The sequence below is a fragment of the Dichotomopilus funicola genome, assembly GCF_033296635.1.
Source record: "Dichotomopilus funicola strain CBS 141.50 unplaced genomic scaffold C8A04scaffold_41, whole genome shotgun sequence".
Classification (NCBI taxonomy): domain Eukaryota; kingdom Fungi; phylum Ascomycota; class Sordariomycetes; order Sordariales; family Chaetomiaceae; genus Dichotomopilus; species Dichotomopilus funicola.
In genome coordinates, this window is record NW_026944062.1 from 263,785 (window position 1) to 285,320 (window position 21,536).

The 21,536-nt window shown below is 52.4% G+C and overlaps 8 protein-coding genes across 8 annotated transcripts; 3 read left to right on the forward strand and 5 right to left on the reverse strand.

The window, feature by feature from the left end:
* Positions 1-530: 530 nt before the first annotated feature.
* Positions 531-1,241, reverse strand: C8A04DRAFT_29699 (uncharacterized protein; the record flags this gene model as incomplete). The annotated part of the gene is made up of 1 exon (XM_062781104.1): positions 531-1,241. One exon carries the CDS (start codon positions 1,239-1,241, stop codon positions 531-533), a length of 711 nt encoding a protein of 236 aa, XP_062636112.1.
* A 349-nt stretch (positions 1,242-1,590) lies between these two features.
* On the reverse strand, positions 1,591-2,666 carry C8A04DRAFT_38114 (uncharacterized protein; the record flags this gene model as incomplete). The annotated part of the gene is made up of 4 exons (XM_062784118.1): positions 1,591-1,623; positions 1,860-2,051; positions 2,120-2,436; positions 2,513-2,666. 4 exons carry the CDS (start codon positions 2,664-2,666, stop codon positions 1,591-1,593), a joined length of 696 nt encoding a protein of 231 aa, XP_062636113.1.
* Positions 2,667-3,240: 574 nt separating this feature from the next.
* Positions 3,241-3,831, reverse strand: C8A04DRAFT_29700 (uncharacterized protein; the record flags this gene model as incomplete). The annotated part of the gene is made up of 3 exons (XM_062781105.1): positions 3,241-3,325; positions 3,383-3,567; positions 3,673-3,831. The coding sequence occupies 3 exons, from the start codon at positions 3,829-3,831 to the stop codon at positions 3,241-3,243; spliced, it is 429 nt and encodes a 142-aa protein (XP_062636114.1).
* Positions 3,832-4,716: 885 nt separating this feature from the next.
* Positions 4,717-7,025, reverse strand: C8A04DRAFT_13004 (FAD binding domain-containing protein; the record flags this gene model as incomplete). The annotated part of the gene is made up of 6 exons (XM_062777546.1): positions 4,717-5,517; positions 5,583-5,625; positions 5,708-6,333; positions 6,448-6,602; positions 6,672-6,748; positions 6,931-7,025. The coding sequence occupies 6 exons, from the start codon at positions 7,023-7,025 to the stop codon at positions 4,717-4,719; spliced, it is 1,797 nt and encodes a 598-aa protein (XP_062636115.1).
* A 732-nt stretch (positions 7,026-7,757) lies between these two features.
* On the reverse strand, positions 7,758-10,456 carry C8A04DRAFT_38117 (uncharacterized protein; the record flags this gene model as incomplete). Its single annotated transcript, XM_062784119.1, has 3 exons — positions 7,758-7,882; positions 7,985-9,071; positions 9,650-10,456. 3 exons carry the CDS (start codon positions 10,454-10,456, stop codon positions 7,758-7,760), a joined length of 2,019 nt encoding a protein of 672 aa, XP_062636116.1.
* A 387-nt stretch (positions 10,457-10,843) lies between these two features.
* C8A04DRAFT_29704 (uncharacterized protein) lies at positions 10,844-12,296 on the forward strand (the record flags this gene model as incomplete). The annotated part of the gene is made up of 2 exons (XM_062781106.1): positions 10,844-11,180; positions 11,245-12,296. The coding sequence occupies 2 exons, from the start codon at positions 10,844-10,846 to the stop codon at positions 12,294-12,296; spliced, it is 1,389 nt and encodes a 462-aa protein (XP_062636117.1).
* A 3,074-nt stretch (positions 12,297-15,370) lies between these two features.
* On the forward strand, positions 15,371-16,633 carry C8A04DRAFT_29705 (uncharacterized protein; the record flags this gene model as incomplete). Its single annotated transcript, XM_062781107.1, has 1 exon — positions 15,371-16,633. One exon carries the CDS (start codon positions 15,371-15,373, stop codon positions 16,631-16,633), a length of 1,263 nt encoding a protein of 420 aa, XP_062636118.1.
* A 2,820-nt stretch (positions 16,634-19,453) lies between these two features.
* Positions 19,454-21,492, forward strand: C8A04DRAFT_12983 (general substrate transporter; the record flags this gene model as incomplete). The annotated part of the gene is made up of 7 exons (XM_062777538.1): positions 19,454-19,667; positions 19,758-19,937; positions 19,997-20,258; positions 20,321-20,590; positions 20,659-20,981; positions 21,065-21,295; positions 21,362-21,492. The coding sequence occupies 7 exons, from the start codon at positions 19,454-19,456 to the stop codon at positions 21,490-21,492; spliced, it is 1,611 nt and encodes a 536-aa protein (XP_062636119.1).
* Positions 21,493-21,536: the final 44 nt, after the last annotated feature.

A 21,536-nucleotide genomic window follows, 5' to 3' on the forward strand; every position in this document is an offset into this window, starting at 1 on the left:
CCTCGGGCCATTCAAACCCATCTCTGCGGCCCACGGCACTGAATTCCAGGTTTCCGGACAGGGCCACTGCCCACAGGACGGGTGCAGGTATCCTGGACGTTTGGGCAGTGCTTCCCAAGGGCTTCGAGCTCTTCGGGTTCAAATGATTAACGCGGCCTCCGTAGAGTAATACAGGGCATGCTCTGGTTGTTCTCGACGCGCAAAAATCATCAAGGTCCTTTTAACTGCGAACAGCGTGGGCCGTAGTCTCATGACGCCCACACACTGCCAGTCTTCTCGCCGTGGGCTTATTGCTAATTGTTTAGCTAATTAGCCCCATGTCACAAACACGGGATGGTGGAACTGGGATTTCCCTTACCGAGAGAAATGGGGCGCTTGAGACTCAAGCTGACAGAAATTGGGGTGGTACATGTAGTTGACCCTTGTTGGGGTAGGGTTGCATGTAGTCTTCAGGTCTTCATGGTTTGACCGACAGCCAACCAAGGACCAGGTAGTTCAATCGATATTATGAACGTTGCGGGTGCCCTTCCTTAGGAATATTCAGGGCCATCGAACCGGAAGGTGTCAGCCAAAGGAATTGACCTTGGGCTCCCCAGTTCGATCGACCCGGCCGATGTGCGGGAGATCGCAATGCCGCGAATGGCATCCGCAATCGAGATATCGGATTGAGCGGACACGAAAAGAAGGCGCTTTGCCTCATCGGCGGTCAACAGGTCGATAGCGCTGGTCAGATCTGAGGCCGGATATGAACTGTGGCTGGACAAATGTGGGCTATCCGCCGGGGTCTCTGTTTCATAGAAGCTGGATGGGCTTTCTGCCGCGAGCACGATTGATGTGATGTCGGCAAGGGGCGTGCGCTGGGATCCCAACCTCCTCATGAAAAGAGCAGCATCCGGTGGTACACGTGGGGTTATGGGGATGGCACTCGCAGCGCCCAACGTGGATGATCGTCGCCGTAGGCCTGCGGGGGATGCCGGGAGGCTTGGACTTGGAGGAGGCGATTCTTGAGAGGGCTCAACCGTCTCAAGCCATAACCCGACCTTTGCCCGGTGGTTGACTGGCTTGTTCGCCCGGCCATCAAATATCCAATTTCTTGAAACAGAGCTCCGTCGCGCGTGCTGGGCACGAATCGGGCTGGCGGCGGCTGCTTGGTGACGAGGGACAAGGGGTGGAAGTCGTGGCGAGGGCCGTGTGTGGGATGCCGCTTTTGATGCCGAGACGGGGGTCGGAACGACCTTCATCTTGTGAGGGGCGACTAAGGGTTGTCGTTGGAATCGGACAGCCGGTGAACGTTGTTGAATCTCACGAAGTCACGGGTGACAGGTTGTCTGCCACAGCGTCGGTTATAAGACGCGTTCGGTTGTTTATACAAGGATGCGCGTCAACGGGCGGCCCGCTGTGCCCCACTTCCCGAAGCAGTAAGTTCCCTGCACAAAACCTGTTGAACGAGGGTTAGGGTACAATCTCGCTTTTGTTTTGTTTACAAATAAATGCTCAGACTCGCGGCGGGGCGTCGTGACAAAAATCTCGCTTCGTGGCCCACCTTGCGAGACGGAATTGTGGGACTCTACCTGCTTTGCTTCTCCCAGACTATGTCATGAAGTTGATGTGGCCGGCGCAAATCTATCCTGCAAACGAGTACACTACATGTACAATTGCAATGCGGCAATCATTGCTAAAACCATCCCTGCCCCGGCCGTGGAGTGCCCATTTTTCCATGCACCGCTTTCGCCCGAGGAAGAGGCAGACGGTGAATCCTTTGATGACTGCGTGGGTTGAGATGTAGACGAGCAATGGGTGCCCGACGGTAAACCGAATAACTCGGACCGATTGTTTTGTTCGCATCCCCACCCCCACACGCCGCGCGACGCCGTCGTCGCGGTGTTCGTAGTTTTCGAGGTCGTGTCGTCGAGCCCCGCGCAGGCAGAGGCTAGCTCAGACGTGCCGAGGATAGCCACGTCGGATATCTTGATACTAGTCGAATTGAAGCAGTTGTCTTCGTTGACGTCGGGGATCTGGTTCGGGTCTCTAGTGAAGATGATGTCGGCACACTGGTCAATTCAACGGAAAGCGATCAGTGACATCCTTTTCGAATCGTGGCGATTTTTCTCTCACTCACGCTGAATAGCCCAGCCCCATGCTGTGACGCCTCAATCACTTGAATCGTTGCGAGGTCCCCGTTTTTGATTTGGCTTCGCACTTCTTTTGGCAGGGTAACCTTTGGCAGGCAAACAGTGCCCGGATACGGGTTATTGGTTGGCCCGTCGAGAAAGAGTTTAGTGATGGGCCAGGAATAATTCGCAGGTTGTTCCCCGAGTCCAATATTGATGTAAATTAACGCCGTATCGTGGCCAGTGTACCAACCCGGTTGGAATGCAATGGCACCACCGTCTAGCGGCCAACTCGTTCGGTTCGTTGTGACGGACAACCCGCCGCCTTTGCCCGGAGATAGAAACGTTAATTAGGCATAGTCAATCGTTAGGCAGGTTTTGTCCGGTGGTGTTTTACGTACATGGGTACGTCCATTGCATTCCAAACGGCGATTGGTCGTCTTGGCCGAGATTGTTGCCCCTCCATTCTGGATAAGTCAGAACAACATGGCCTTGGGCGATAGCTGCCCAGGAGGCGCATTGTGCCAGTAGGAAACTCTTCGAAGCAGGCTTCATCGTAGGCGACCTTTCTGTAATTAAGGGCTTGGTGGCAGTTGGGGGAGATGTTGGGTCAGAAAAGTAGAAAGCATCTCGGACTTTGGCAATTTCTTTCTCGTCAAAATTAAGGCCGGAACTTCGGAGTCGAACCCCCGAGAAAGTGCCGCGCCGCAATCCTGCATGCACACAGGCGAGAAGGATGTCCCATCTTCCCCGCGAGTTGCCTTGACACGAGGATTCAAGGCGCATGAATGGCGCTCGGGGTAAACTCAGGGGCTGTAATCAATTCCGGTCGAGATCAAAATTAATGTTAAAATCAAGAACCGCCAGTCCCGTACCCGTCTGGATTCACAGTGGGGGATGGTGCCAGGGGTTATTTCACAACCTTGACGTTAGGTAGGTGAGAAAACACTTGGTATTAGTTGCTATTCCGACCTAATTACAATGAATTCCTCGCTCATCTAACCCGCACAAAACTTAACACGTCCTCGAACATCCTTCTTAGCCCCTTGGGCTCATAGCTTATCATGGCCGCAGGGTCAAAACTTGGGGTATCGGTAACATTGGGGTATTGGTGACGCGTGCCTTTGACTCAAACAACAGCTCTTCCCGACCGGGCTGCCGGTCGGTAAAAGCCGTAGTGCCAGTCGTACAGGATGTTGAAGAAGAGGAAGAAGCTTGGAATCGGTCAGCAATGGTTAACCCACCGAGAAGGAGGCCCAACTGGGACTTACAAGGCGATGAAGCTGAAAGCCTCGGCCGTCAGGAGGAGGTTTGAATGGCTATAGCTCCAATCGGATGCCGTGAACGAGACTGCAACGAGCCACAGGTACGAGAAGATCAAATTAAAGAGTAGAATCGAGCCGGGAGAGATAACCAGGAAGAAGGCCAAGGGGAAGAACGCGGTAGTAAGCACGGCCTGCGAGGGTAGGTTGGTTAGCGGTCAATCGCATCAGGGGGCTGTGGGGGCTTGCGGCTAGGTGGGTTGATCTAATATTTAAACTCTTGGGTAGAATCAACTCACAATGACGAGTTCGTAAATGATGTGATCTCCTTTCCAGCCCGTCGAGACGTAATAGGCGAGAATCCCCAGCACAATAACCGCAGACACCCACACTAGTGCGCTGCTGGCTAGCAGAAAGGTTGTTAGCCCGGTGCGGGCGCGGGTTTCGCCATAGGCCATGTTGAGAGGTTGCGACGGTGGACGGTGGATGTTACGGGATATTATCACGGTAAAGTGGGCTTCGTCCGGTACTTTGAGCAGTCTTGGAGCACTTGATGTTTGTTCCCGCGTCCCGACGAGGGGACAGATCGGGGCCCGGTATACTTATGGGAACGAGGACGGTGTGCTACAAAGCATATGGACCCGAGAATTTTCCTGTTTGCGTCACAAAAGGCGTGCGAGCTGCATCGCGCAACGCATGACAAACCCACGTCACGTATCAACAAATTTGGCGAATAGCAGGAATAATTATCAAACGTGGATCGCGGTCCAGACAAGAGCAATGCCAAGGTTGTGCGCCGCGAGAACATCTTAACAGAACGCCGATAATTTTTTTTCAAACCTGTGTGGGTAACACTGACGGCATTTGGGACGATTTCTATTGGTGTGCCGATCAAGCAACGGCTCATGTCTGGGTGTTGTCGAAGCTTAGGGCGAATTGGGCGAGGCCTCGTGACAGTTATCGTCGACGTCATGGTACGCCTAACCGATGATTGGCTTTGCTGAAACCCAACAGACGCCGCCACCGGAAGCTCCGGGATACACTTCATTGACATGGATAGGAGCAATCGTCTCCAGTCAGATTTTGATGAGAACTTCGATTGAATTCTTTTGATCGGTCAACGTGTGTCATGTGAGTGAGCGGACGTTTCATTTCATGCCAATTCAGATTATCGATCCGTTCGAATTATTCATGAGATCGCCGGCTTGTATTGATGAATGAGGGAAATTATCGCCGCTCATGCTTCCTGGCTGACTCACGGTGCTCATAACCACGGGAACCCGAAGGAACCGGTTCCGCCCCTTTCGCTACGCACTAAGTTGCTTTGGCTGCCCACTCTGGAGTCACAAGCTCAGTATGCTTTTCAAAACTTGAAGCAGTTTCGTCCCTGGGTCCGTAACCATCAGGATTGACCTCCACGCCACGAATCGATCGGGACGGACCAAAATGCATCCATCTTCGTCAACCTCGCGCTTGTGAGCCCAGTCAAAGTAAACATCCTCGTAGTCCTGCTTCCACCCGATGGAGTAACTGGCAATCTCAACGCCGGTGACTTTGGCCGCCTCCTGGGCTGCTTCTTTCCATGCCTGCCCTCCAGGACCGGTTAACAGACAGAACCGGCCATGGCCAGCCAAGTCAATGGTTGAGATCGGCCGCCCTGGGGCCCGCGTGTTGACCCAAACATGCGGCAAGCGACGACCGGGGTATGTGGTGATATGGTGTGTTTTGACTTCGCAGGCCCCTTCGGGTAGTTCTGGCTGCGGGCCTTGGTCTACGAGATACACAGCGTCCGAGATATAGCGCTGGTTCATTTCGATTCCTAGGCCGTGAAACTCGGTTTTTGTGGTTTCGATGGCCGTTTGGAATTCCTTCCTACGGCGCTTACCCTTCTCACCGAGGTCATCAAACTCTGCTAGGATTTCGAGGCGCTTCATCCGATCGGGTTCCAACATGCCGATGGTCTTTTGCCAGTGGATATGGTCTCGAAGACCCTGGTTGGCACGGGTGATAATGTCGACGCCCACGGGTTGCCGTTCCTTGCTGAATGACTCGAGGAGTCTCGAACCCGCCTTGCCCGACATAACATAATCGATTTTCCACGCGAGGTTGAATGCATCCTGGATGCAGGTATTGGAACCTAACCCCTAGCAACATGATATTATGTTAGCGGGACACGTTGAAACAGGGGATGATCTGAGCTGGAGCGCACATTGAACGGCGGGTGTCGGTGTGTTGAATCTCCAAAGCAAAATCTGATGTGCCATGCCGCGTCAGTCATTGTTTGTCACTTGCCATATCCCCCATATCGCAGCAACGAAGAAGGGGATGAGTTACACGTTGCCGTCGGAATAGTATTCGGCTACCGTTTCATTGATCCACCATTTTCCAACGTGTAGAATTTCGGGCTGGACCGAGTCGTCGCCAATAACTTCCTTTACCCGACTCAAGTACTCATCGTGACTCGCGTCCATGGCGTCGGCAGTGAGATCAGCACCGGGCACAGGGAGAAAAATGAACATCCACTCGTTCCACGGCCGTACCATACGCACAATCGCGGCCCACGCCCATGGTGGTGCGTTCATTTCCTCGGGACGGAAGACCCAGTGGAGGTTGCCAATCCGGTTCGCAATGAGATGGGTCAGATCCGCCCTCACCAATACGTTCAACGCCAACCCCTGGCCAGGCTTTTTAATGAGTGGGATGCCCAACTCTCGTACAACTTGGCTCCGCGCACCATCGCAGCCGAAAACGTATCGAGATTGAATTTTGTACGTTGCTTGAGTCAAGTCGTCCATGACTTCCGAGATCACCATGTCTGGTGACGGTTGGTTGAGGTGAAGAAGTCGAGTGCTGAACCGAACTGACCACCCTTTGTGGATTGCTCTCTTGGTCAATATTGGCTCGAGCAGTGTCTGGGGTAGGTCTACATGTTCGCAGGGACTGGCCGCTTCATAGCTCCCCTGGAAATTAGCTGTTAGTATTTGAGTGCAGTGCGTCAAGAGTGTTCCCGCCACAAATACATCGCGTCGAGCAAAGAAGGGATGGTCCACGTTGGACATGGTTAGCATGGCTACTGGACTTGCCTTGTACTTCGGGTCATAGCCCCAAGAATAGACTCTTGCGAATTCGTCTCCCGCCATACTACGACACCACCTTGTATGAGACATGTTGTGGCTAGGCGTGGCAATATCGAGACACTCTTGCTCGAGGCCAATATCCCTAAGGCATTCTGTCGGAGTCAGAATAGTGATGACCATGAGCTTGGGAATACCCCCCCTTTCCCGCGGTCACCACTTACCTAATCCAGCCATGTTAGTGATATGGGCACGTGGTGTCTCTGCCGTCCCCGGCGCGCTGGCAATTAGGATGCCATTTCTACCTGCCGTGGCCTCAATGTTAGCGGTAATTATGCTTGTTTGTGACTCCCAATGAACATTCCGTCCCGAGTGACGGATCATGTCAACGAAGTTGCACTCAGTTTTTATTGGTTATTGGGTACAGTCACTTCACGCCCTGGCCTGTTGGTCCGGCAATCACTTGTGAACACCCATCCTCACATACCATGAGCGGCAAGGAAACAGGCAAGCGAGGCCCCAGCTGGGCCAGCTCCGACAATCAACAAATCGGTTTTGATGAGGTTGTCGACTGTCATTTTTCTTGAAAGATAGAAGCAGAATAACGATGAACGAAACTTTCTTGATTTAGTGGTAATTGTCAAGTAGAAGAGGAAGAACCTAAGAACACTTCCCCCCTGGTGTTTCGCGGTGGGAGAAAAAATGAACAAGTTATGGAATCAGGATCGACCCGGTTACAACATTGACAAACCCCTGACAAAGCCAGATCCCAATCTTCTCGCCTTAACACCTTGAACTCACTGCCGGCTCGACCAGCCCGGCTGCCCAGCCCCGGTCTTAGTCCCACCAAACGACGTTGCGCAGTGGGACGTGTGGACAGACGTGGTATGAAACCCCGCTAAATTTCGGAATAATAATAAGCGGCGGGGAACGGCGCGGGGATGTGGGGACACCTTATCAGGATCGGTTAGGCGTCGTTAACACCACTGAGCGAGCAGTCGGCTGTTGTTGATGTTGATTTAGGCGAATGCCATTTCTCCTGCGCTGGGTTGAGCAGTCCTGTCCAGTGATCAGAACCTCCATGCGCTGTGGGATACGTTTGGTGACGAGTGCTAGAGGTTCGCCTCTTCACCTCCTCTCCTGGAACCCCCTTTGGCGCCTTTGGTCGAATCGTTGACACTGTTTTCGATATCCTGGCCTTTTTTCTCTTGGCCGGAGGCAGCCGTCAAGATTGGGTTGCGGGATATTATTTTCCCATTGATACCGCTTATATTATGGGTGTAAATGCTTGTGGTCTCAACATTCATATTTCACAACGCACCCGTGACACCCTCGAGCAAGGTTATTGAGGAAACCCGGAACAAGTGAGCTGACTTTTTGATCTGACAATAATATCTGCCCATGGAAAACTTGGAAGGTAGGCTACTGCTAAGTGCTTGAAGAAACACAGCCAATATGAAACCTGCTCATGCCCCGACGGATGTAGCCTTGATGGCTTCAGGTGCAAACGCAGCCACGGGTTCTCGGTCGTCAGCACCATCCTCCTTCATGCCTCCTAAAATCATGGACCGGGGCGCCATAGCTTGCCAAACTGGCGGGTCTGTGAACGCCTTGAACTTCTCGTCATGCCACTCCTTAGCCGTTACGTACCGCCCTTCGCTGTCCATAAACATGGTGTCGTCCTGCGCCCGAAGGAAATAGGCGATAGAGTAACGATGTTCCGTCGGGTTGAACGGGACCACGCGGTGGATGCACGACTGGAACTTCATACCGCTCGCAAACCGTAGCGAGTCACCAACATGCACGAAGGCGCATCCTGGCTTGGGGGCCACGAAGCCCATCTCACGCGCACCGCACTCTCCCGGGGGACGAATCTGGAGACCCCACTGGTCGCTAAAGAGCAGGGTCAAGGAACTGATGTCGGTGTGCTTTTGGTGGCCGATCTTGTGTTGTCCCGTTTCCTCTGCAGGGAGATAATGCATCATGGAGAGCGTGGTGGTCGATGGCTTGTCGTTGCGGTGCGAGTTTTCGAATCGCTCGGCACCAGTGAGGCCCATGCCCGTGGAGAGAGCCGCAAGAATGACCTTGGTGACGGTGTTGCAGCTACCGATGGCGCGCTCCAGAATGCGCAGCTCGCCGCTGTCTTTGATCGGAGAGGGAACCCGGGGGCTGCCTAGTTGGATTTCGTCACGAGACACCTTGAGCATCTCATATCCATCCTTGGTTCCGGCACCAAAAGCGCCCGTCCGGCTGCCGACCGGCTCGTAGCCGAGGTGGGAGTCAATTAGCCCGTACTCATTCTTGGCCTCAATCGGCGCGGCAAAAAAGCGGTTCATGAGCTTGAGAACCTCCTCCCGGTTGTCAAGCACTCCACGGCCGTCAATGCTATCGAGGTCGAGCTGGAAGTAACCCTCCTCCAAACACGCCTTGACAACCTTCTCCACCTCGGCCGGGTCTTGAGAAAGCAGCAAGCCGTAGTCAATGGTCTTCATGGACCAGACCGGGACCTGCTTGCCCTGCCATTCGACGGTTTCCGGGGCGTCAGTCATTGCGAAGAGGGTAGCGTCGCTGAAGTTCGCGGGTGGGGGGCCTGGGTAGATAATAAAAATAAAATCGAGAGACACCTGGCTTACGATACAAAACCCGAATCAGCCGAGGGGTACGGCGGTTTAAGTAGGACTTGTATTGGTACCATGGGAGCTGCAACCTGCTTCTTTGTCCCATATTATACCCTAACCCCTTTTTTCTATGCCGGGCGTTTTCAATTCGGCAATTGATGAGAACGATCAGATATTAACCCGAGACGCCGAGAGATATTGTGCAACGCGTGTATGAAGGGCCCGTTCAAGAAGAGCGGGTGGGTGAGGGGTGTTGCATTGTCCCAGACAATACAGATACGTGGTCGGCAACTGCCTGCTTTCAGTAATCGCACGGCCATCATAGGATCCTCTGCAACCTAACGACCGAATTGTGCCGGTGTTAAGGGAACCCCCGCACATTCCTTCCGGCAAAACTGCGGTTTCTGATCACCGCAAAGCAACGGAACACGGAGTTGGCGTGACATTGAATGCCATTTTTGATTATCAGAAGACTTGGCCTACTCAGAACTGGCTCCCAGCCTCTGAATGGGCGATGCATGTAACCTGGCAAAGCAGGCCAAGACCGCAGACTTCCTAATTCAATACAAAACAAGGCACCTGACCTCGATGCTCTGCCGCGACGCCTCATCGCGGTACTCCGGGTCCTCAAAAGCCGAGTGCAAAGCCCTCCGTGCCAAGGACGTTTCGGAATCAAAGCACTTGATGAGAAGGACGTCTTGCCGCGTCATTCGGTATTTGAAATGCCACCGGTGATTGGGATTGTGCCGGACCACCCACGATTCTCCATGAAAGTCCTCCTCCACCATCACCGCACCGACTAGATCTGAGTCCGGAACCGAGTTCGCGTCGGCCACCGCGATAGGGTCCTTGAGGACGGTCTCGATGGGCCGCCAGATATTGATAATTTGATACCTTCTTTTCAACAATGCATCAGCTTCCTTGGCATCCGGGAATTCCCATCTCAGCCGGAGCTCCGCCCCCGCATATGACTGATCGACGTGCGTTCTGGTAACAGGGCCGCGGTTGGCAAGATTGTTTCCGTGGAGTCCCAGGTGGTGCCATTGCGTCGGTCCGCGGCGCACCTTGTGGTTGAAGATGTGCACTCGACGAGCTCCCGTGAGCTCTATGAGCAGTTGCCGACATTCTTCGTAGTAGGCCGCTTGAATGGTTTGATCGTCGGTGAATCGTTCCTCCTTGCTCTCGTGTTTGCAAAACTGGAACCCGTGTGTGTCGAGAGAATATCGGTCTTCCTCACCGGTGATGTCTGCCACCACAAAGTCGTGGGGACGATGAGGCCGTTTGTTGGTAACTTTGCCTCGGCCAATAAAGATCGGTGTCGGGCGTGAGCCGTCGCCGGGATCGTCCCAATAGTTGAGTGTCGTTTCCACATTGTGTTTGTGTGTTTCCATCTCGACGACAAGATGCGTCGTGGCCAGTGTGTGAGATTTGTTTGACAAGTTCAAGACGACCTGATTATAGGCTTAGATTCCGTTTCTTGCTTGCTTTATGCAAATAAATCATTGTATGTTTCAGAGCGTCGGACATCTCTACCCTAATATCGGGGCATGACGGCAGATTAGCAGATCCTACCCAGACAAGTTCCTCGGAGCAATTGAGCTCCGCACGCAACATTGACCGGTCCATCAATGAGGTTACACCGCATCTTAGCTGCTTGACCGAAAACGAGAGAGCGAGACGGTTTTTACACCATACGCATTCCTAGGTGTATACTCATCGTATTTGATCACAACTGCCTTAAGGTCAGGTTTGAGGAAACAGCTCACCCCAAACAAAGCATGGAGGAAGACAGTTTCGTCTTTGTTGAGATAGAAGACATTATCCAGCAACCCCAACAAAATCCAAGCCACAACCCTAGGGCCTCCGAGTATTTTCATGATGTCGAGAAGTGCCTCGACAATCTCGAAGTTCCATTATGGGAACTGAACAGCTTCATTCACAAGAATCCAGAATTGGCGTTTCGTGAGTTCAAGGCGCACAACGCTTTGACCGAGTTCTTGAAGCTCAGGCCATGCTGGCGGGTCATGCCATCGGCCTACGGCATGGAGACAGCTTGGGTGGCTGAGTATGATAGTGGTCATGCAGGGCCAGTTGTCTCGTTCAACGTTGAGATGGGTAAGAATCATGTCCCTTTCTAGCTATTGAGGATGTGGACTAATGTACCCGAGTGCTGATTCAGATGCACTTCCCGATCTTGGCCACGCTTGTGGGCATAACCTTATTGCGAGTGCATCGATGGCTGCTGGGCTCGCAACCGCGGAAGTCATGAAACGCCACAAGTTGGCAGGCAAGGTGATTTTGTTCGGCACTCCGGGAGAGGAAGGTTATAAAGGAGGGAAAATCCTGTTCCTCGAGAAAGGCGCATACGAAAATGTTGACGTCTCGCTCATTTCGCATCCTGGTATCCTCCACAACAGCCCCTTAGTCCGGACTACTGCTTTTGCGCGCTTGGAAGTGGAATACTTCGGGCGTGCCGCCCACGGAGGAAAGGAGCCTTGGAAAGGAATCAACGCTCTCGACGCCCTCGTCATTTCGTACAATGCGGTAGCTGCCCTACGGCAGCAGACTATGCCGGGTGACGTGATTGGCATTGCCATCACCAACGGGGGGGGGAAGGCGACCAATATCATCCACTCCTACGCTGCCTGCGTGTGTATGCTGCATACCAGGACCGCCTTACGCCTAGAGGAACTGCAACAAAAGGTACGCGCATGTTTTCGTGCTGGTGCTGAGGCCACCGGGTCGGGGATAAACATTACTTGGACGCCAGGATACGAGGACCACATGCCAAACCGCGTCCTTGCGGCCTCGTACACAAAGTATTGGGATTTGATACCTGACCCACCGCAACCTCCAATCCCGGAACCGGGGCCTGGCGAGGAATCGTTCACCTGGGTGCCCTCCAGTACAGATCAGGGAAATCTTAGTCACGCAATGCCGAGCATCAACGTGAGCTTCGCCATCCCCCCCGGGCCTAAAGCCGGCCAACCGCACACTCCAGACTTTGAGGGGGCGGCTGGGACAAGGGAAGCGTTCAGGAGAGCTCTTAGAGTTGGCAAAGCCTTAGCCGGGACCGCGATTGATGTCCTCACTCAGCCGGCTCTGCTAGATGAAGTGAGAAAGCAGTGGGAACATGACATGGATAGCATCGGTCGACAGGAATTGATGAATCAGGGGGGATGGCTATTGTACGACGGGAGGGACCAAAGACATTGGAACTATAAATCATAACTTATATTTCGCTGAAAATCCGAGTCCGTCTCGTCGCCATCGGAACGGGAGGGAAATTTTCCGGATGCTCTTGTGTAGAGGTACTGCGACGACCCCCAGGCCAAATGTCGGTGCAAAATGGAGCTTGGGAGTTGCATTTGTATGAGACGAGAAACATACGTGCAAACAGGTGTATAGTCCCTTGATACCACGTATCCTGCCGTTGGAGAAGACCCAGTAATTACACCGAAGCAGGTTGAAGTAACTCGGGTGCTGAGAAAATGGCATTTGGCCACCGCGACGACCAGAAATGCCAGCCTTGGTTTGCTTGTTAACTCGTAGTTATTAGTTAGGCGAGCCCTAATTAAGTCTAAAACCTCGGCGATTAATACACCTTATCAATGTCATGCTTCTAAACCCATTATTTGTTTTTGCACCCCTTGAAGAAACCCGTATAACGTGCATTATAAGCGAGTGGGCCATATAAGCGAGTGGGCCACTTTTCCACGTAACGCGCCACTTCCATACTTAACATCAATTTTCTCTACAACCTAAAATGCCTGGTACTTCAAATGAAGCCAGCGTATTGTTAGCCCTCGAGGCTCTTAAAAATGACGAAAATCTAAGCCTATAAAAGGCAGCGAAGATCTATAACGTCCCCCGTATGACCTTAACCCAACGACGTGCTGGCCGACTTGTATGATAGAATACTACGCCCAACTTACGCCGGCTTACCGATTCCGAAGAGAAGGCTATTGTTCAATATGTAATTAAGCTATCTAAACGAGCATTTCCACCAAGGCTTGCTGGTGTAGAAGATATGGCCAACTAACTACTACAGATATACAATATACCCCCTGTTGGTAAGCTCTGGGCCTCTAACTTCGTCAAACGCCAACTAGAGCTCCGAATGCGTTATATATATAGATACGACTACCAGAGGGTAAAGTATAAAGACCCGAAGGTCGTTGGTAAGTGGTTTGCCCTTGTACAGAACGTTAAGGCTAAGTATAGTATTATAGAGGACGATATCTATAACTTCGACGAGACTAGGTTTATAATAGGTATTATCTTTATAGGTATAGTAGTTATAACCTCAGATAGCTATAGTAAGGTAAAGCTAGCCTAGCCTGGTAACTGTAAGTGGGCAATAGTGATATAGGGTATTAATACCCTTAGCTAGGCTATCCCCCCCTTTATCATCTTGGCTATATAGTACCACCTCGCCAATTGGTATACCGAATATAACCTCCTAGCTGACTGGTATATTATAACCACTGATAATGGCTAGACTACTAATATAGTAGGCCTAGATTAGATCAAGCACTTCGACTTCTATATAGTACCTTGTAGAAAAGGTAAATACCGGTTATTAATCCTCGATAGCTACGAAAGCTACTACTCTACTGAATTTAAGCTCTATTATAAGTAGAACTATATTATTATACTCTATATACCTCTATATTCCTCCTACCTCCTCTAGCTACTTGATGTTAGCTGCTTTAGGCTGTTGAAGCAGGTATATGGCTGCTAGATCGAGGACTTGATATATATATATATCAACTACGTAAGTAAGCTTGAGTTCTTCTATGCCTTTCGTACAGCCTTCTTTACCTCTATTACCAAGAGCAATATCTAAGGTAGCTTCGTAGGTATAGGCCTTATTCTATACGATTTAGAGAGGGTACTTTTTAAGCTAGATATCAAGCTTTCTATACTAATATTACTAACCTTATAGCCTGGTACTGTATAATCTTAAATCTTCTAGATACCTTATAACCCTTAAGAAGCCGATTTGTAGTTAATATTTATTAAGACTTGTATTACTAACTATTAAAACAGCTCCCTAACCTCGATGTTGGCTACTATAGACTAGCTTACCAAAGGTACGATAGCTATAATGTATAAGGTGGCTCTCCTACACTCTGAGGTCTCTTCGCTCTATAAGGCCAACGAGGCATTTAGTAAGCGCCGGAGAGCTAAAAGAACGCGTATATAGCTTAGAGGATTACTTGTAGTATAAGATATAAAGGATCTACTGGACTAGAAGGCCGTGGTTGGGGAGGTGGCGCAAGAAAAGGAGCCGGATAGTGGTAGTGTAGGGGGGGCTCGTACGAAGGTTCGGTGCTGTGGTGTATGCGGCAAGCCTGGCCATAATGCCTGTATGTGCCAGGAGGTTGTAGAAGGGTCTGATTCAGCTGTTTCCGATGTAATTGTAGTTGGTTCTTAATGTTGCGGCGTGGTAATTGAGAATAGGTGTTGCGTTATATGGAAAAGTGGCCCACTCGCTTATATGGCCCACTCGCTTATAATGCACGTTAGCCATAATGAATCATAAAAAGGTTAGAGTAATTGTTTTGGTACTTTCCTCGCAAGAAACCGTCAAGTGATGATAGTGTGAAGGCAGCAACTAACGTACCTGTTGATACCATGTTATGTGTGTGGAGATGAGAGTTATTGATGTTACGGAACGTAGCAAGAAAGGAGGGAAAAGTTGTTACTGTGATCCCGAATTTACTGCCAATTAAATGCACTCAGAGTATCAAGAAAAGACGACTCATCCTGTGCGACAGATGTGATAATGTCTGTCCTTATAGGCGAATATCGTATGTCCACGAGTCCCCGCAGGCCTATATCGGTATTGCTCATCATTACTAGTTCAATGCCCTCATTCCCTAATAGCCAGATCATAGCTGCTTCGATCTATAATAATATTCCGTCTCTCGTCTGTGGTGCACAATGTTCCATTCTCATGAAGGTGCTGCATTGTCATATCTTGCCTAAAACACTCTTAGACCTAACCCTAACCCTACCGGTACTTCTGCACGATGTCAAGCCCTAAAGCTGTGGTTGAGCTTTTGAGATAAAAAGATGTGGTTGAGCTTCTGAGATAAAATTTTGGGGCATCGCACGGTTGTTCCTTCTACCAACCTAGGTGAAAAGATTTCCGATCCTTCAAGTCATTCTTCACCGCCCTCGCTCGCTGAGTGAAAAATTTTCTTCCTTCGTCCTTCCACAAATCCTTTGGTCTTTCCACAAATCTTTTGTCCTTCTAGAACCCCCACCGCCACCCTACAATCCAGAGCACCCGTACCATGGCGTCGCCACCTCCACCGATCAGAGGACGATTCGTGGGCCATCACGGCCTCGACTGGGCTCCAAATGAGCCCACGCCGGCTACCATCGCCGTCGCCCCGCCGCCTACAAACATCCCAGCCCCGACCGCATACGAAGAGTTGAGGCAAGAACTCGCCACGGCCATCGCCGCGAAGATTCAAGCCCTGAAATTGGAGCGCAATAGCGCTTCCAACAAGAGCGCTCAGGCAGATATCAATGCAGAAATCAAGATCTTGTCAGCAGCCCGGGCTGTGGCCCACGACCCTTCTTCGAGGCCGGCTGGCTTACAGCTGGTGGGCACAATCGCGGCAACCTCGGTGTTTGGCTATATCCAACTAGTGAAAACCGAACTTACCTCGAACGCCGGATCTTGCACCGGCATCTGGACGAACAAAAAACAGCTTAAAGAATCGGCGCCTCGCAGTTCTGCAAATACCAAGGCGCAGAAGGAGGTACTAGATTGGTATGATGGCCGATGCCCTCTCACTGGAGTTGAGGAAGTTGATGCGGCGCACATCATCGATGTGCAAGCAACGAAGGCCATGACGAGGCCTGTCAATTTTTGGGAAATGCTCCGTCGGATGTGGCCTTTGGAGGAAATACAACAACTCGGGATAGCGGGACAGGAGAACAGGAACATCCTGCCGCTACAGCCTACAGCGCATCGGCTATGGGACCGCAACAGCCTCGGTCTCCGCCCCATTCCACACAAAACAGACCCGCAAAGCAAAATGTACTTGCAGGTGGTTTGGTTTAACGACTGGAATGCTGAGATTGGTCTTGGTGAAAAGCGCACCCGTGAAACACAAGCGGACCTCTCAGATGGCCGAAGAGTGGTGGAAAGTGTGGACGGGAGGATTGGAAATGAATTCCTCTGCCATGGGGATGTCTACGAATTGTCGACATCTGATTACGAAAAACGGCGGCTCCCGGAGATTCGCTTTCTTGAAATCCGGTACGCTGTCCAGAAGCTCTTTGCAGGCCAGCAAGCCGCGGGGGCTCTCAGAGACATTTTTGATGGCCAACCCCCTGACGACGATACGACAACCCCCATTCCTGACGAAGACGCGTTCATGCCCGCCGACTGGGACAATATGATCGACGATGCTGGCAGGCTTGGTATTCTGGACTTTGAAGGACGGGAGGTCTGGAAGAAGCACACCCTCCAAATAGCCTATGAGCAGCATCAGCGACAGATTGAGTTAGCTCGATCCGAAAGTGAAGGAGAGGAGGACGACTAGAATGCGCCCTCTGGATCCGGTCACGCAGCGAAGCACGACAAGGGAGCGTCTAACGCAGAAACGAAGCCAGGCAGTGAGATGTCCGATGAGTTGAAGAGGATGCAGTTGCAACTTCAGCACCCTGAAGACGAGAATAGCAACAAGGGACAGAAGGCCAAGGAGATGACGAAGTCGCCTATAGACCAAGCGAAATCCCGGAATCAGGATGATTCTCAGGCCATCGGCCCGTCTAATGAAAGCAGAGTCCTCGACATGGGAATGGAGAAGCAGAGGAGAGCGACCCAAATTGACGCCACCGACGAGAACACGAAGCTTGGTTGGGTTAAGGAGAACCTTCGTCGATTGCGATCCACATTGACGCTGCGGGAGAAGTCAGAGGTGGGAAACATCTTGGAACAGGCAGAAAGCTCGGAACCGGCGGCGATCTTGAACCCCGAGGGAGGCCAGAAGAAGGGAGGCACTTGGAGAAGGCTTAAAGAGAAGGGGTCCCACATCGGCTTGTTGTTCAAACCTTAGATATGGGGGGCATGTTTCGGGGCAGGTTGCGGTAGGAAGCGGTTCGCAACGTCCGCTTGCTCAACGAGGGGGATATCAGGGCAGATCAGTTTGCAACCCTCGGCGCTTCAGGGACAGATTCCGTTGCCCAGGCGGAAGGTTAATGCGCTCCTCTTCTTCTTTTGGCTGTGTTCCGCAAAGGTGTGGTGGGCATTGGTTTCTGTGAACTGTTTGCTGCGTCCTCCAACATCGCCTAAATCGGATGGCCCGAAGGCTTGATGCGGCCAAGGACGATGGATGGCCTTGGCACAGCGAGTGTTCGCGCAAGGGAAAGCGGCAACGCGGCGTCGTCGTTGGTGGCGAGTCTTAGCGCTATCGGGGTTGCGGGGGTGACTTATGGCGTTTTGAATGGCGCCTTGGGCCTTTTCAGGTCCGGGACACTTACCGGGCGTTCGGCACTGACAAGTACAGGTAGTGAGCCTCGACGCACCCGAAACCATTTGCCGGGCCGAGCTGAACCTTTGCATGTGCAGTACCGCACAGTTTCTTGGGCATGTCAAATGTGCAAAGGGTCGAGATGAGGTGAGGTTAGCCTTCGAAGTCTTGAACATTCGTGAAGTCCCATCAGCCCCACGGCACCCTGGTAATTCATGCCTGATTAATTAATTAATTGAATTATATTGCGACGCCGAAGCGAGCCCGCTTCCCACGCTGTTGGAGCTGTTGGGGCGGGTCAATCATTGTTGCCATGCGAGACCAATGGACCATGCTCTGCTGATTGGAGATGGCCCCGCTGTTCCGAATGAGGGAACAAGGGCAGGATGCAATTTATAGACGAGGCGGGGAAATGTTGCGGGGAAACATTGCGGGGACGGTGAATTACCACGGGTTCAGTGGGCCTCTCCCTGTGAAGGCACGCGGCCATGTGTCAGCCGCGGTGCAGCCCATGTTGCCGTTGGCTTTCCTGTCGCACCGAAGAATTATTGGTCTGGTTTGAGGGGCGGTTTCTCAACTTCTCTCGGGTTCCTTAGATCGGTGTTTGTTGGTCAAAGATGAGCTTGATGGTGATCGATCTGGCTTAGGTTCTTGGCTCTCCGCCTGCCAAGTCGCTCGCCCAGCTTGTTGGATGGCCTGCGGACCGATTACAGGAGAGAAGCCGAGAGAGCCATCCGTCAGACGGCAAACATGAAAGGTTGGTGTGCCCAGCATGCCGTGCCATGAGGGCGCAGACACAGCAAAATTATCATATTTGTTGGAGGGACGCTTGCTCCAACAGACCTCGACAGACGCACACACGACGAATTGGGGGGTGTCTCGCTTCGCGCTAGCGGGACAAAATTGCGAAGAAGCCGCCTTGGTGTTCTTAGCGTGGCATTTACCCGGACAAGACGGCCGACGTTTTCCCCAATTCCTCCAATTGAGCAGCGTGGCAACAGGGCTTCTGGGGGGCGCCCCCCAACGGCCAAGTTTACGCCAAGCCTGGGCACCACCACTTCAGTGCGGCAAGAGAAGTTTCTGGCCTGCCAACAGCTGCCAACCCTGCTACCCCTGAGCCTCCATGGAGCCAAGTTAATCAAGGCGACAACGCGACGGTTGGCTGGCCCTGGGCGGTGGTGTCCCAGGGTCACACCCTCGCTTCCTTTCGCTTGTTCTGTCTGGATGTTCGGGTGGAACTTTCGACATCAGGTGCTCTCTCGTGGTGGAATCGGAGTTGTCAGGTGAAGTCGTCGCTCGCGCATCAAAGCGTCGACCTCCACCCCCAGAAACGAAAGTCAACCCCCCCGCCCCCTTCCCCCAGACCACCACGCGCGCAGGTGGGGCTCCCCCCATGCGCTCCCACCCCTGCGTTTCGACCTCGTTTTTCGGAGATTTGGGGGATCACGCCGCAGCGTGACAACTCCAGCGCAAGAGCAAACCTTCGGCTCGCTCCCACAACCTTGCATTTCCGCTGAAGCTGTCTTCTCTGACCAACCATGTTGCCGTCAGCTCCGTCCGCCGGGCGACATGCAACCCGCATCCCGCTCACTGGCTGGGGTAATAGGGCACGGCAGGGAGAGCAGCAGAGCCAAGGCCGTTTCCTGGAACTCGGAATTCGGTGGGAAAGGCGACGCCATGCCATGCTTGCGGGCTTGCCCCTGTAGTTGCCGTATATTGGACCCGTGAATGTGGTTGATCGAGCTTGGGAATAAAGACCGAGGCCTTCCGCGATTCGCGTTTCCCTTGCGTTCTCGTCTTTCCTCCCCTCATCCCAAACTCACGTCGACACCTTCCCCAGGGACCCTTTTCACCCCCACCGTCAAGACTTGCGAAGGGAAAACCGCGACCATGGCAGTCGGTTCCGCCACCAACGCCGAAGTCGGCAAGTCCGACCCCATCATCACCCGGCTAGCCAACGAGGACAAGAAGCCGTTTTACAAGAAGCCGAATTTGCTCTACCTCTATTTGATGCTGTTCCCGACTTGTATGGGTATCGAGTTGACATCTGGTTTTGACTCGCAAATGATCAATGCCCTGCAGATTGTTGACCCATGGCAAAACTGTAAGATACCCTTGTTTCCACAGAGTGGCCATATGAAGAGCACGGCTTAAGGCTCTCAAGGATACATTGGACTAACACCTGCGCTGCTAGACTTTGGTCACCCCGCGGGTGCGCTGAAGGGCATTATTGCTGCCGCATACTCCTTGGGTGCTATTCTTTCTCTGCCGTTGATTCCCTGGATCAATGACCGTTTCGGTCGCCGGTGGTCCATCTTTGGTGGCTCCGTCATCATGGTCATTGGAGCTCTTATTCAGGGCTTTTCGGTTCACGGTAAGCTTTGGATCTCCCCCTAATCGCCGTTTGGGCGAATCTAACGTGGGCACCCACAGTTGGCATGTATATCGTGGCTCGCATGATCCTCGGCTTCGGAATCCCAACCTGCATCGTTTCCGGATCTTCCCTCATCGGCGAGCTTGCTTACCCCAAAGAGCGCCCCGTCCTAACGTCTCTCTTCAACGTGTCGTACTTTGTGGGGCAAATTGTTGCGGCCGCGATCTGCTTCGGAACCAACAGCATCAAGAGTGACTGGGCCTGGAGAATCCCCTCGCTCCTCCAGATCTGCCCCTCGCTTATCCAGTTGTCCTTTGTCTTGTATGTGCTCCTCGTTTCCATCTTGAACTATACAGCGCATTGCTAACCTTTTCTTCCGTTAGCTTTCTCCCTGAAAGCCCCCGTTGGCTCATTACAAAGGACCGGTCCCAGGAAGCGCAGGCTATTCTTGCCAAATACCACGGAGAGACCGATCGTGGCGCTGAGTTCGTCGCCGCCGAATTCGCGCAGATGCAAACCACCATCCGTATCGAACTCGAGAACTCGAAGAAGTCTTGGGTGGATCTCTTCAAGACCTCGGGTATGCGCCGTCGTCTGCTAATCACCACTATGCTCGGCCTTTTCACTCAGTGGTCCGGAAACACCTTGATCTCGTAAGCTTGCTCCGCTCCCAGCTCCTGCCATCTTGACCCATCAGCGGCTGACTTGTTTCTCCAAATAGCTATTACCTTGGGGACCTCCTCAAGCTCATTGGTTTTCAAGACTCGACCTACATCCAGAAGATCAACGTTTCAATTGCCTGCTGGAGTCTGTTCTGCGGCGTTGTCGTCTCGCTTCTTGTAGTAAAGATCCGCCGCCGTGTGATGTACCTTGTCTGCACGATCAGTCTGCTACTCTGCTATATTGCTTGGACGATCTCCATGGAGCGTGCCCAAACCGCTGTCGCCGCCGGGGTCCCGAACCAAGCTGCCAACATTGCGGTCTTGTTCTTCATCTACGCCTACTCGCCTTGCTATAACATGGGTTACAATGCGCTCACTTACAGTAAGTCGCGCCGTTCACCCCATTCGTGTCCTCTTTGGCACCCCCTTTCTGCGTGCACCTCCATGCGTGCTAACACGACACAGCCTACATGGTGGAAATCTGGCCGTACGCCGAGCGTTCCAGCGGTATCGCCGTGTTCCAGCTCTTCGGTCGCCTCGCCAGCTTCTTCACAACCTTCGTTAACCCAATCGGTCTCGACAGCGTTGGCTGGAAATATCTTATCTCGTACTGCTGCTGGCTCGCATACGAGGTACTCTTCGTCTATTTCATGTTCCCCGAGACTCACGGCCGCACCCTGGAAGAACTTGCCTTCAGTACGTCTCAGGTTTCTTTCCCCCCATCATAACGAGATTCGTGCGTCTCCTTCTAACACTGGATAGTTTTCGAGGACAAGCGTCTGGCGGACGAGGCCGTGGCCGCCGCAGAGAAAGCCGTCCAACACGAGACTTTCGAGGATGCCGGATTCAACGAAAAGCGTGGGACTGTTGAGACTAAGGAGAACACGGCCTGATTTGGGTACTTTTCTGCAAGAGATTAGTGGGTGATCGTGGGGCG